The sequence below is a fragment of the Mus musculus genome, chromosome 11, assembly GCF_000001635.26.
Source record: "Mus musculus strain C57BL/6J chromosome 11, GRCm38.p6 C57BL/6J".
NCBI classification, from domain to species: Eukaryota; Metazoa; Chordata; class Mammalia; order Rodentia; family Muridae; genus Mus; species Mus musculus.
Genome location: NC_000077.6, coordinates 5900495 through 5915190, shown reverse-complemented (window position 1 = coordinate 5915190; position 14696 = coordinate 5900495). Strand labels below are relative to the sequence as shown.

The following is a 14696-nucleotide window of genomic DNA, read 5'->3' as shown; positions in this document are numbered from 1 at the left end:
CTGACCCCGTGGCAGTAGGCAGGGTATTTTAGGAGCCACCTCTCAGACTGACCCATTAGTGCAGAAGTCCTTGGCTGCCTGTCTTTTGCAACACTCAGCCAGACAGTCCTCACCCACAGCAGGTGGCCTCGGGAGTCAGGAACATCTCTACTTCCCCAACGACCCCTGCTTATCCTCAGATGGCTGTGGATACTACAAGGAGGGGAGCCCAGTCGTTGACTCTGGTAAGGGCCCCTCACAGGCCAAAGGCCTTGAATTGGGGGAGACCTGGAGGGCAGCATGCTCAGGTTGGAGAGAGGGATTGGTTCAAGGATGAGTGCGATCCTGTAGGAGACCTGGATTTGTCCCTTCTTCCCTGTATCCCTTCTCATTGGTGCTACGATTGTCCAGCTCTTGAGGAGTCCACCAGGGCTTGTTTCTGGAATGACAGTGCCTAGCCTCGGGATGTTTTCTGAGTGCTGCTCATCTCTAAGGGGCACCTCATGGCTGTACTCAGTAGAGTGTGGGGCTTTCTTCTCCAGAAGTATGTGGATGGCTGACCTAGGGCCACTCACTCCTTTGTATAAAGCCACCATAGGACCTTGGAAAAGAGGATCCAGGCTAAGACTGGACATGCAGGTGCTGACACTGTCTCTGGACCTTCAGAACTGTGGCTTTTGTCTGTAGGCTGCTATGGCCCTTGTCCAGATCCTCTGGGGTCTACAGTTCCCTGGGGCTACCTCTCCCACTGCTAAGATGGTAAACACAGCACTTGATGGTGTCTTCTTTTTTTCCTGCATTATAAGGTGGGCAATCAGAGTGTGCTCAGGGATCTGACCCTGCCAGCTCTATCCCTCCCACTTTTGCTATTAGTTCCCTGTGACCTAATCCAGACTTGTATAAGAACATCTCCATGCTAAGGGCTTGTTTCCCCACTGTTTCCCTGAACTGTGTCTGCACACAGCCAGCCATACATACTTGAGGCAGCTATGTGCAGGCAGATGGGTTGCTTAGATTGGTTTCCCAGGATGCCTAATCCCAGTGGATCCCTGCTGCAGCTGCTCAGGCTCGTCCATGTGATCCTCCTAGTGTGTCTCTTCCTAAACCCCCTAGACCAAGCTGTCACCAGATGTCTGTATGTTCTCTAGACCTTACCACATCTCTGTCCTGTGTGCACTGTCACAGTACACAGATTCTGGAGACAGCCTAATGCCACCCAGTTCCACCCTGTCTCAAGAAGTCCGCATTCTGTAGCCAGGCGTCTCTAGCCTTCTCGTGGTTGTCGGGGTGACTCCTTTCTCCCCTCTATGCAACTTCCTCACTTTCTAGGAAAGTGAGGAGCTGCACCCCTCAGCCCACCCTGACACCCACTTCCTTGCCTCACCACCCAACTCAACTCTACTGTCATGTAATTCTCTTCCGTGACTCTCCGTGAGCACTGGCCTCGTGTGGTACTGTGCTTGGACAGATAGACAGACAGACAGACAAACAGACAGACAGCAAATGCTCTCAGCTCTTCTCTAACATCCCACACACCACAGAGCACACTGGCTAGAACTGGCATCAGCTCAGGAAACCTGCCAGTGCTCTTCAGGGGACTCAGGAGAAGGGAGTCCTCCCACAGGAAAAGCCCTATGTTTGCTCGTGGCCATGAACCTTGGTTATGTGTCCTGTGACTTTTCAGACAAGGCCCACAAGAGAATCTAGTGAGCTACCAGGGTCTCCCTGCAGCACGAGGTACTTCTAGAGACACGTGAGAATGGCTAACTGGACACCTGCCAAAGCCAGCTCCTGAAGTCCTGCAGGAAGGATCCCAATGGGCGAGTGTCGGCTCCGAGTCCAGGCTTCTGCTTACAACCCAGCTCCGCACTCTTGGCTCTGTAGGCTCTGCACACCGTGGCTTTGTGGGGGTGGGTTGTAGAGTGTGTGTTTAGCAACCCTGGATTGTCTTGGAATGATTCAGGAATATGGAGTGTCCCAGGGATACCCACGATAGGCCTGGCCCACAATCCTTGCTCATGTGCACAATGCACAGAGGCTGTTAAGACTGACACAATGCCCATTTCCCCTCCCAAACCCGCAGCCTGAGGGCTGTGAAGCCTCTCCCCAGGGTTGCACACTGAGCTGGTGCCAGGAGTATGGGCATCTTCAGACCCAGTGCACACGAAGAGGCGCTGTCTAGCAGAGCCCGTTAGCTACTGCAGCCTAAGCCTCTTCCAGCACCCACCCTCCGACCTGCATCGCCTGCATTGGGAAAGACAACGTGGGGAATGCGAGGTGTCCTTCTAGCCACAGTGGTCTGGGTCAGTATGGGAAGTACTGAAGCCTAGCTGGTTTGGCCAAGGCTCAGAATGAGGGTTCTGTGGCCAGGTCCTACCACTTGGGGGCAGCCTCTCCACTTCCCTAAAGCCTCCTGAGCATGCAGACCTAGTTTGTTGGAGACTTCTGTAGAAGGACCTCAATTTTAAATAAATTTTTAAATGTTGGCAGATCCACAGGCCAGGTGCAGTTCTGTTTATGAGAGTGGGGCTGGGCTCTCAGAAGGTCCTTTCTCACTTCCTCAATGCCAGAAAATTCTACCCCCTTCTCTGGAAAACTGCAGAAGGTGGCATGGTGGCGGTATGTGTCTTGGGTTTCTTCGGCATGGCCTTGTGAGTGAATGCAGTGTCTTAGGGGTTTTTTTTGTGGGTCTTATTTCATTGTAGAGGAGGTCCTGTGTCCTTCCTGTGATGTGTTCATATATTCTATGTCCTGAAGTTGCTGAATCAAAATTAAATTTTGATAGAGACAATACCTGGTCTTCTGGACATTTGGCATCAGTTTGGCTTCAGTCATGTCCAGGCCTTCAAGGTACAGTGACATAGAAACTGCAGAACCTGGGACCATCCAGGACACGTGCTCTTTCCAACATCTGTATAAAGATGATGGCACAAACATATTGGCCCTGCCAATCCCTCGCCACAGTGAAATAAGAAACAGCAGGTACCATTCGCTACATTCTCACCAGAATGCTCTAAGCTCTGGACAAGTTCTCCTCAACTCCAAGAGGAAAGTACAAGTCACTTGGAGCCCTCATCAGCCAGAGTCCAGCCATGTATTTACCCCGTCACCCTGAGCCATCTCCCTAGCCCTCATCCTTTTCAGAGACCCCAGCCTAAAGTGTTGGCTTCTTTTATGGAGAATCTTGAACTGAAGGCAACCTTAACCCTCACCTTCAACCTCACCCTCAGCCAGGGCCCAGGCCTCTACTCACTAGGAGGGACAGCCATTACAGAGAGGCAGGGATGGGGCCCACCATGGCCAGAGGATTGAACCCTTGTTAAGATCAACCCTCCTTGTTCCCCAAGACCAAAAATATCTTATAATTGGGTCCCTTTTGGTTTTTGGTTTGGTTTGGTTTGGTTTGGTTTGGTTTGGTTTGGTTTGGTTTTTGAGACAGGGTTTCCTGCCACTGACTCCCAAGTACTGGGATCAAAGGCATGTGCCACCACACCTGGGCAGTCACTGGGTTCCTTTGTACTGCTGTACCTGAAAGGAGAAGACACGTGTCCTGTGGCTGCTAGTTCTCAGGAAATCTTACAAATCTAGGAAAGAAACAGAGGAGGCCATCCATATGCAGGAATGGCAGTGTTGGATCTGAGCTATTCACACACAGGTCTCCCATGTCAGTATCCAGAGTGCCCTCCCTCTCCACTTAAAGCCTGCACACTGTGGGACGCCATGCTTTGCTAGCCAGACCCGTTTGGCGCTAGAGGTCACTCCACCTACTCTAGTCTTGGCTACCCTGTGCATCCTGACTGGCCTATTCATTCCATAAAGCCTTACAGCAGAAAAATATTGGCTCTCTACAGTGATGCCAGCTCCAGTTCTGCCTCACCAAATCCCACGTAGAGCATCTTCTCCCCTCATCCACACTCTTAGGGACAAGGGGAGGCAAGTTAAGTCATCGTGCTGCCAAGGTCCTGTTAAGGGCAAAGGCTACCCATCTCCCTGGGATCACCACCCCAGAGCTCCCAGGCCAATAACCATTGAAGGTCTGGCCTTGGAATGTTTGAAATCAACGATGGTAAATAGTCTGAGATGTAGACCATCCTGCATCGGGAGTCAGAGGACCAAAAGAGACCCTTGGTGTGTGGTGGCTTCTAGCGGCAGCCATAGCTGCTCCCATCCCCTCCCTCCCCGAATAGGTAGAGCAGATCCTGGCAGAGTTCCAGCTGCAGGAGGAAGACCTGAAGAAGGTGATGAGCCGGATGCAGAAGGAGATGGACCGTGGCCTGAAGCTGGAGACCCATCAGGAGGCCAGTGTAAAGATGTTGCCCACCTACGTGCGTTCCACCCCAGAAGGCTCAGGTACCTCAGGGCTCATCTGTCCCTAGACAGGACCCTCTAGGCAAACGATGACATCCCCGAATCACTGGACCTGCGTTTGTCCAGCTACCTGAAGCCCTGGGGTGCTCAGGTCCAGCCTAAAGATATCAGTCCCTAGGAGAATTGGCCTTTTTGTCTCTGAGGTCACCTGGGGAAGCTCCTCCTCTTCTAGAGTCTGGTCTGTCACTCTAGGTCTTGTGTAGCTCCCTAGGTTCTGGCTGCCTCTACCTAAGGCAGGGTTTTCCCGCTGGTGCTCCTACTTCACCTTTGACCCTTCCACAGGTTGCTCTAGCATTACCCCACCCCCAGTGTCTAGGCTAGCATCCCCTCAGCCACGTTGTCTGGGCTCCCCAGACCTAGTCCACCCGTCAGGTGGGCCACGAGACTGAACATCTCTCCCTTTGCCTGCAGAAGTTGGAGACTTTCTCTCCTTAGACCTGGGAGGAACCAACTTCAGGGTGATGCTGGTGAAAGTGGGGGAGGGGGAGGCAGGACAGTGGAGCGTGAAGACGAAACACCAGATGTATTCCATCCCCGAGGACGCCATGACGGGCACTGCGGAGATGGTGAGCAGCCAGAGGGGCTGGCAAAGGAGGGCTAGGGGTCAACGTCACCCAGAACCTCAGGAGAATTGGTCCTGATGGGAGGGTTCCAAGGACAGGAGTGATGGAGGTCCACCCAGCTTCAGAGACTCAAGAAGGTGTCTCAGAGGCTTAAAGTATCCCAAGTCCCAATCCCAGCCGGCCCAGAACAAGAAGGGGCTGAAGAAAGGTCAGCAGCAAGAGAAAACCCCAGCTCCTGTTCAATTTCCTAGTGGAAAATCAAAGCTTAGGACTGAGCAGCCAGAACCATACTTGCCCCTCCTTCCTCACAGGCCGCCATTACCCAGCAACAGGATATGCCAAGTGGCATGGCCGAAGCCACATTGCCTAAGCAGCAAAGGTCCCTAAGCATGAGAAAGACCCAGATGGGAGACCAGGAAATAGAAGGACCCGGGTTAAGATAGAGCCCCCCACTGACATCCCCAGGGACAAAGCAAAACCCTTTACCAGAGGGGCAACCAGGCAAGAGGTCGCCTATAGCCACTCAGCCTTCCCTTAGCAGACCTTGAACCAGGCATGTCATGACCCAGCTCCCTCATCCATCTGCAATGTGTCAGCAATGCCCAGTGATTGAGTGGTCCCACTTGAAGGGATTAGGATCGGCCTTCAGCGGGGGCAGGGGGCCAGTATACCTGGGAAACAGCAAAAGAGACAGAAATCATAGTCATAGCTAAGAATGGACTCCACCCAGAGCTTCACAGGATAGTCATCCAGGTTTAACACCAGCCAGTCCTGTGCTGTGTCACCTTGCTCTGGAGACTGCAATGTGCAGGGTGCTCCACCCAGGGAAGTGTAAGGCCTTAGTCCTGTTGAGAAGCAAACTCTAGACAGGTCCAGCATACAGTTGCCTCCCATTGTCCCTAAGAGTGTGGATGAGGGGAGAAGATGCTCTAAGTGGGAATTTGGTGAGGCAGAACTGGAGCTGCCTCAGGGGTCAAATGTCTTAACATCTCCAAGAGACACTTTGGTACAGTTCCTGGGGAGAGAGAACTGCTACTGTCCCAGCCCTGACCTAATGCCACACTGGTGCAACTCCTAGCTCTTTGACTACATCTCTGAGTGCATCTCTGACTTCCTGGACAAGCATCAGATGAAACACAAGAAACTACCCCTGGGCTTCACCTTCTCCTTCCCTGTAAGGCACGAAGACATAGACAAGGTGAGCAGGTGGAGGAGAGAGGAGATGAATGGGTGGAAACACTTGGGAAGAACTCTGCCGAGACTGCCTTCAGTTGCAGCTCCCCAACCCATGCCGAGTGGGGATTGCAACTGTGACCCCTGTCACTTCCTATCAGTAAAGCTTTGGCAAATAGACATAAATCAGTTGATTCTTACTGTGTGGCAAAGCCTCTCAGGAGACATGCTATGGTCACCCCAGTACCGATAATGAAACAGGTTAAGCAAGTCGCTTGTAGTGGGAGGTGGCAACAGGCTGTAAGAGTGAGGCCCAGTTCACCACAGAGCAGAAAGATACCAAGCTGCTTCACTCTGAGTCAGATGTGGGAAAGTTCTGAGAATCTACCCACCAGCAAGCACAACCTTATGAGTTACATCACAAAGACACACACAGACACACATAGACACAGACAGGCACACACATAGACACAGACACACAGACACAAACACACACAGAGACACAGACACACAGACACAAACACACACAGATACAGACAGACACAGACAGACACACATGCACACATACACACACATACTTCAATGTAACTTTTATTCTCCTGATGTAACTGTTGTCTGGAGGCTTACCACCTCTGTCTGCTAACCTAGGCCTAGTCCTGGAAGCTTCTAGCTTTCATACAATCTAACCTAGGCATAGAATATTTTCAGCCTCTGGGAGTTCCTGCTGAATAAGCTCACCCTTTCTTGTTCTTTCTGAACTCTAGCTGGCTCAACTCAGCTGTTCTTGCTCAAACTTCTCTCCAAGCTGACTGATTCAATTTGGCTTCTCTCTCCTCCTCTCTTAAATTACTCTGCATGGCCTCAAACTACCTCTAGCAACCTGTTCTAATCTTCAGGCTCCTTCTTATTCTCTGGCTTGTTCTATCTCTACCTGTGTCTAGCTTGTTCTCTCTGTAACCTGTCTCTGTAAAACTCTTCAGTAAAACTGCCACTTTGCTATCTTTTTTCTCTTTCTGTGCTCTCTCAAGTAGCTTCCCTTTCCTCTCTCTTCTCTGATAATTGGGCAGATCCTATTCTGTCAAATCTTTGTCTGATTCGTCACTTTGTCTGCCACGCAATTCGACATCACTTTCAAACATGGGTGCTTCTTTTTGCAAACTAACATCACCTTCATTGTTTGGGATCAAAAGTGTGTCCTAAGAGTATGTCTGTATTCCAGCCAAAGAGATTAAAGGTGTGTGAGCCACATCTTAACTGAATATAGGTTTATTTTTTCTTCAGTAAATAACATAATCTCAGGGTTCACAGTATGATAAAATATCTGCCGGGCGTGATGGCGCACGCCTTTAATCCCAGCACTTGGGAGTCAGAGGCAGGTGGATTTCTGAGTTCGAGGCCAGCCTGGTCTACAGAACGAGTTCCAGGACAACCAGGACTACACAGAGAAACCCTGTCTCGAAAAACCAAAAAAAAAAAAAAAAAAAAAAAAAAAAAATCCTACAAAACACACACACATACACACCCGTGCACACGTGCACACATATCATAAGATCTCTGCTTTAGTTTCCTTCGTAGTTACCATGAATAAGTAGTCTTCTGACAAAAGAGACATAGGGGAGAAAGGCCTTAATTTAGCTCACTGTTCAGGTTATAGTACATCACAGCAGGGAAGTCTCAGAGGCAGGAGCTTAAAGGTTGGTTGTATCACATCCACAATCAGAAACAAAGAGCAAAGAATGCATGCTTGCTTTTACTGAGACTCTGAGACTCCCTTCCCAGGTGATTCCTCACTGGGACAAGTTGACAAGGCAAATCATTACAACCTCTGTCTGAGACAAAACCTGGTCACGCCCACAGGGACAAAAGCAACAGCCAACCTCCCACCTCCTGTCGTTTTTAAAGCCCTGAGATCCACAGAGAAAGGCACATTTGGTTCATCCATGTGCATCAGGATTCAGTGTAAGAGAGGAACCCAGTGTCGTTCAGCACTGCTCTGCCCGGCTCTGCCCGGCTCTGCCTGGCCTACCTCTGCTCTGAAGTCGTATCCCTGAGCTTTCCTGCTCAGCATTCTTAGGCTGGGGTTATAGAGCATTTACCCCAAATTCTCACGGTCCTGGGTTCACTCTTTGTGTGTGTGTGTGTGTGTGTGTGTGTGTGTGTGTGTGTGTGTGTGTGTAGAAAATTGCTCCCAGTGCCTCTCAAAGCTGTGTGAGTCTACTTCCTCAAATGTGAAACAAGGTGTTGGGAGTGTCATGGCCTTATGGCCTGGTTGGTTGAAGGCCACAGCTCCATGTCAGTGCAGCAGCCATGAGGCTATCCTACCCTACAGGGCATCCTGCTCAACTGGACCAAGGGCTTCAAGGCCTCCGGAGCAGAAGGGAACAACATCGTGGGACTTCTCCGAGATGCTATCAAGAGGAGAGGGGTGAGCATAGCTTTGCCTGCCCTCAGGGGCTGTCCTGCGGATGTTCTCCCTCATCACAGGGCCCTCTCCTCAGCTCCATGTCCACAGTCTCTGTACTTCTTGGCAGGACTTTGAGATGGATGTGGTGGCAATGGTGAATGACACGGTGGCCACAATGATCTCCTGCTACTATGAAGACCGCCAATGTGAGGTCGGCATGATTGTGGGTAAGGGCTTCTCCCCCTTGCAACCTTTGCAGGCTGCACAGGCTCATAGCACTCAGTGCCAAAGCATTAACAACAAGAGCCAGTCAGAACAGGCCTGGTGCCTGAGCCAGGCAGCCGTGGGGTTCGGAGTGGGAGAGAATCGGCAAAATGGCACCATTCATGTGGCTTGTCACCCCTGCCCCAGTCTGGCTCTGCTGCCAACAGCGGACCCAGCTCTGAATCTATGAACTGCCAGATCCTAAACCTACTCTGGAGGGAAGGAGATTCCAGAAAAAGAAGCCAAAGCTAGCTCAAGCTTGTCCCGCCCACCTCAATCAGGGTGGGAGCTCCACACCAATGCCCTCCTCCCGCCCTGCCCCCACTGTCTCAGAGGTTCCTGAGTTCTTCCGAAGCAGTATTTCAACCAAATCAGTTCCCTGCTCTGCACACTGGTGTAGGGATGTATGTTTGCACACTCTGCACACTGGTGTAGGGATGTATGTTTGCACTCTCTGCACACTGGTGTAGGGATGTATGTTTGCACTCTCTGCACACTGGTGTAGGGATGTATGTTTGCACTCTCTGGGCACTGATTACCCAGAAAACCCGTGTTTTAGGTGCTTCAGAGACAGATCTCCAATAATGTGTTTATATTCATAGGCTCTCATCTGTACTTAAACTTGTGCAATAAATCCTGGAACTCATTTTGTAGACCAGGCTGTCCTCGAACTCAGAAATCTGCCTGCCTCTGCCTCCCAAGTGCTGGGATTAAAGGCGTGTGCCACCACGCCCAGCTTTATAAACATCATTCATCTTATATTATCTTATATATATATAAAACATTATAGGTGTACATATACACATACACACACATACACATACATATACATATATTTGTTGCTGTTGTTGTTCTGAGACAGGGTCTCATTATATAACTCTAGCTGTCCTAGAACTCACTCTGTAGACCAGGCCTCGAACTCACTCTGTAGACCAGGCCTCGAACTCACAGAGATCGTTCTGTCTCAGCCTCCAGACTGTTGAGACTAAAGGTACATGCCACCACACCCGGCTACGTGCATATATTTTATGCTCTAGCCTGACCCCTCTGCATCTCTTCTTATTTCCTACTTTTACTTTCAATCTTGCCTTGGTAGTGAAAATTTCTCTCTCCAGATGTCCTTGGCTATCCCTGCCTCTACGTTTCCTCTTTAACTCCTCCTGGAGCTCCCAAGACACTTCGATCTGAACTTAGCCTAGCCACCCGCAGCTACTCTGCCCAGGCACAGCTCCTCTGTGGCATGATCCGAAAGTGATGGGTATCTTTTGTTGGCACATGACAAACTGCAGCAGGCCCTGCCTACGGTGGCTTCTGAGTGGCTCTGAGGTACCTACCTACATGGTGCCTCACTCACTTTGAGAGTCCTCTAAAAGGGTTCAGGAGAGAGACTTCAAGATGTGCCTGCAGCGTGCTAGAGAGCAAGGGGCTGGAGAGATGGCCGAGCTGTTAAGAGCACTCAGTGTTCTTCCAGAGGACCTGGGTTCAATTCCCAGCACCCACATGGTGACCCACAACTGTCTGTAACTCTAGTTCCAGGGATCTATAACTTCCACTGGCTTCTCTAGGAGTCAGACAGACACATATGTAGTGTGCAGACAAAATACTTATATACAGAACATTTTTAAAAATTTAAAACCATGACACCTCACATTCATTTCCGGTGTCAAACCCACATTGGCACGCCTGGTTTTTCCTCCATCCCCCTGACTTCCCAGGTAAGGAGCTCTCGTTGGAGGGCCATCTGCAGACTGACCCAACTACTCTTCACTGCACAGCTGCTCCAGCCGTCCAGCATTCACCCCCCGGGTCTTATAGCGTAAATGTGCCTCATCCCGTAGGCACTGGCTGCAACGCCTGCTACGTGGTCTTATAGCATAAATGTGTCCATCCCGTAGGCACCGGCTGCAACGCCTGCTACATGGAGGAGATGCAGAATGTGGAGCTGGTGGAAGGCGATGAGGGGCGCATGTGTGTCAACACAGAGTGGGGCGCCTTCGGGAACTCCGGTGAGCTGGACGAGTTCCTCCTGGAGTACGACCGGATGGTGGATGAGAGCTCAGTGAACCCCGGTCAGCAGCTGTAAGGATGCCCCCCGCCCTCCTAGCCCACCCCAGTGGCTGTGCTGGCTGGGCATGCCACAGCTGGCTCACAGCACATAATAAATAGCCTGCTTATAAGCAGCTCTGGGGAGAAGCAAGTTGATGAGCCATCTGTGAGCTGGTTCTTTTCTTCAGCTCAGTTATCCCCTGCCCTGTGAAATGTGGAGCTGTCATGGTGGTTAGTATAAAGTCCCACCTCTCTACTCCTATAGGTGGCCTCCCACCAGATGGCCCTGAAAGACCCTTAGCAAGGTTTATCTGGTTTAAGGAAGAAACTCCCAAAGTACATATGCATGCCAGTTCCACAAAATAAGAATTGGCATTTAGGGGAATGCTGTGGGTTGGCAGAACATAGCTTGGGAACCAGCTGCCTTGAGTCATGGCTACTGCGGGGTATTGAGGTATACTCCTCTAATCTCACCACTTAGGAGGCAGTCAGACAGATTTCTTCGTGTCCCAGGCCAGCCAGGGATACATAGTAAGACCCTGTCTCAAAATAAAAGTAACTCAGTAAATAAAATGAATCATGCCTATCACAAGTTAGTCACCTATGTGGTACCATTCTCATGCTAACTATTTTATGAGTTTCCTCACAGACCCTCACGGGCCTCTGTTAGGTCATTTAATATCTGCTGGATTTCAAGACGAAAATATGGAGCCTCACACATTAGACAAAAATATACCAGGCTGCATGTGCCATGCCGGGCACCAACCCTGTGAGCCACTGAGAATGGTTGTCACTAAATTCCAGGGTGTGGGCTTCACACAAGGCCTGTCACCAGTAAGCTTTCAAAGGACCAGAGGCTCCTTAACTCTTTGTCCCTTTAATATACCAGGGTCAGCACAGGGCCAGATGTACCCCTCAACTGGGTTAAAACTGTGCATGTTCTCAGGACCTGAGGTTTCTGAAGCCTCTAGTTACGAATTTCGGGGTGGGGGGCAGGTTGTGAGGACAAGACCTTGGATAATGGCTTGGGGGTGGGGATGAGAGGGATCAGTGCCCCACGTGGTCACCTCCTAACCAGAATAGGGCGCTTGGGGATTTCCTGACGGTCAGCTGGCATAACCGACTGTTCTGTATCCAGGTACGAAAAGATCATTGGCGGAAAGTACATGGGCGAGCTGGTACGACTTGTGCTGCTCAAGCTGGTAGAGGAGAATCTTCTGTTCCACGGAGAGGCCTCAGAGCAGCTGCGCACACGTGGTGCTTTTGAGACCCGTTTTGTGTCGCAGGTGGAGAGGTGCCGAAAAGGGGCAGGAGCAGGGGCCGAGTGCGGGAGGAGAAGGGATGGGGTGGGGACAGAGACTGGCTCAGTGGACACAGAGGGATGAAGTGGGGTTCTAAGGGAAGCGGAGTGTTACGTCAGGGGCACCGGGGAACATGAAGCTAGGGCCAGCGCTCCTGGGCCTCTGTGTTTTATAAAAAAAAGCTAAGGATATGTTTTATAGAGCGTGGTATGGTGAGGTGGGAGGGGTGCCTCGGTGGATCCATGCTGAGGCATCCCTTCCCCGTGAGGTACCAGCCACATGACGACAGGTATAGTGTATAATAGAGTTTATTAAGAGAAAGGGAGGTAAGAAAGGAGGAGAGAGACAGAGATAGAGAGACAGAGTGTCACAGAGAAAGAGAAGAGGCCGCCAGAAACACGTGGAGAGAGGGGGGAGGGGAGAAAGGGACAAAGGGATGAGGAGATGAGAGTCTGAGAGAGAGCACCAGGAGAAGCCAAACAGTCCCTTTTATAGCAAGCCAGGCCTACCTAGCTGTTGCCAGGTAACTGTTAGGCAGAGCCTAAAAGGAATGCTAACACTGAGTGTCCAGTGACTCAGTGTCCACGTTCCCCAGTCACTCCTCACTACCCAGAGTCAGTGTCTTGCAATTTCATGCTACAGCTCGGAGAATGTGGCATTGTCATCCTCACGACAGAGAAAACCCGGGGGCTGACCAAAGGACTGCTGGGCAGGGCAGGGCATTCCCATTCCCCCAGGACCCTCAGTGACTTCCCTCCCTAATACCGCCCGCAGCGACTCTGGGGACCGAAGGCAGATCCTTAACATCCTGAGCACTCTGGGCCTTCGACCCTCTGTCGCCGACTGCGACATTGTGCGCCGTGCCTGTGAAAGCGTGTCCACTCGCGCCGCCCACATGTGCTCAGCAGGACTAGCGGGGGTCATAAATCGCATGCGCGAAAGCCGCAGTGAGGACGTGATGCGCATCACGGTGGGCGTGGATGGCTCCGTGTACAAGCTGCACCCGAGGTCAGCCTCCACCTTCGCTCGCGCTCCAACCTCCCGGGCTCCAAGGGAGGCTCCAAGGGCGCGGCTTTCAACTCCAGGCTTTTGTGAGCCGATCCTGCTTGATTCTCCCTGGGCCTGGAATACTGAATATATACTGCAGTCTGGGGTGAGGGGTGGGAGTGAAGAGGTGGGGCGTGGCCTGGTGGGGCGTGGGCTGCCGTGGCGGGGGTGGCAAAGGTGGGATCTAAAGGATGGTAGCAGAAATAGCAGCCCCATTTTCCTCCTGTTCAGCTTCAAGGAGCGGTTTCACGCCAGTGTGCGCAGGCTGACACCCAACTGCGAAATCACCTTCATTGAATCAGAGGAGGGCAGCGGCAGGGGAGCCGCACTGGTCTCTGCGGTGGCCTGCAAGAAGGCTTGCATGCTGGGCCAGTGAAATCCAGGCAAGGACAGGGACCTGGGTTCCACGGGGACTCCACACCCCACAAATGCTCCCAGTCCACTAGGGCAGGAGACCTATTCTGCTGCTACCCCTGGAAAATGGGGAGAGGCCCCTGCAAGCCAAGTCAGCCAGTGAGACAGCCCTAGGGCTCTCAGCCTGGGGCAAGGGGCAAGAGGATCAGCGGCACCAAAAGCCTTTCTTGCTAGAATCAACTACAGAGAAAGGTGAAGCACACTCAGGTCTTGCTCTTTCAGCTTCTGGCCTCCCACAGCTGTGGGTCTGGCCTCCCAAGGGAGTGCCTCCTGGACTTGCAATGGCCTGGCTTCCCTGGGAACACATCTCCATGGGGAGGTAGCTTCAGCAGCTTGGCCAGACCAGACCTGGGCCCCCAGAAGAGTAAGGGCTGCCCAGACCTGGCTGTTTTCTTGCCTGTGGCTGAAGAGGCTGCAAAACCATGGGAGACCGACTATCTAGCTACATGGAGGGGACTTTCCAGGCCACAAACATTCCAGAGACAGTCTCCTTCATATACCTCCACCCCTGAGTGGCTTACAGTTCTGGGATGAACCCTCCTAGGAGATGCCAGAGGATAGAGGCCCAGAGTCCTTGCTCTAGGGGACCTGAAGGGGAGCGCCTCACTCTGCACTGTTAGCAGGATGGCAGCTTCAACACTCACATCAGTGATCCGGGAAGAGAAGCAAGCCACCCACAGCATCTCTCCAGGAAACCACCCAGGTCCCTCTGTCCCTCATCCCTGTCAGGTTTCCCAGATGCCATGCCGCCCTCTCCACACCAGCTTGGAACCATGGGGGAGTTTTTAATTAAATATTTAAAACTACTTAAACATGGCCTGCTGATTGTTCTTTGGCCTCTGTGCATACTGATGGTGGTGAAAGCATACAGAGAAACGTCACTGATATACACAGACACTCCCTAAACTCGGCCATGTCTCAATTTGCTGTGTCCTCCAGACACTATACCCAGGGGCCTGTGAGAGGTAGGCTATAGGAATAGGAATGTGGAGGCATGGGGACACTAGGGGTACTGAATAGCCCCTGCTGGGCCCAGACCCCACCCCCACCCCCAGCTGCCCTTGCAACATGTGAAAGATAGAGGCTAGGATGCCAGGCTAGCTGCCACTCTGAGGAGGGGAGGGGTTGGTCCAGCTC

At 51.8% G+C, this 14696-nt stretch overlaps 1 protein-coding gene across 4 annotated transcripts in view; it reads left to right on the top strand.

Moving 5' to 3' along the window:
- Gck (glucokinase) overlaps nt 1-14375 on the top strand; it is a 49266-nt gene extending 34891 nt beyond the window's left edge. The window contains exons 1-10 of one of the 4 annotated variants that reach the window (XM_006514443.4): nt 9-224; nt 4167-4329; nt 4759-4913; nt 5989-6108; nt 8413-8508; nt 8615-8714; nt 10647-10830; nt 11936-12091; nt 12873-13251; nt 13377-14375. In XM_006514443.4, coding sequence (XP_006514506.1) covers nt 180-224; nt 4167-4329; nt 4759-4913; nt 5989-6108; nt 8413-8508; nt 8615-8714; nt 10647-10830; nt 11936-12091; nt 12873-13251; nt 13377-13442 — 1464 coding nt within the window. In that variant the 5' untranslated portion in view covers nt 9-179 and the 3' untranslated portion in view covers nt 13443-14375. Of the gene's footprint in view, nt 1-8; nt 225-4166; nt 4330-4758; nt 4914-5988; nt 6109-8412; nt 8509-8614; nt 8715-10646; nt 10831-11935; nt 12092-12872; nt 13252-13376 lie in introns of those variants that run through there. The other 3 variants (NM_001287386.1, XM_006514444.1, NM_010292.5) reach the window with 3 other exon arrangements.
- Nucleotides 14376-14696: the final 321 nt, after the last annotated feature.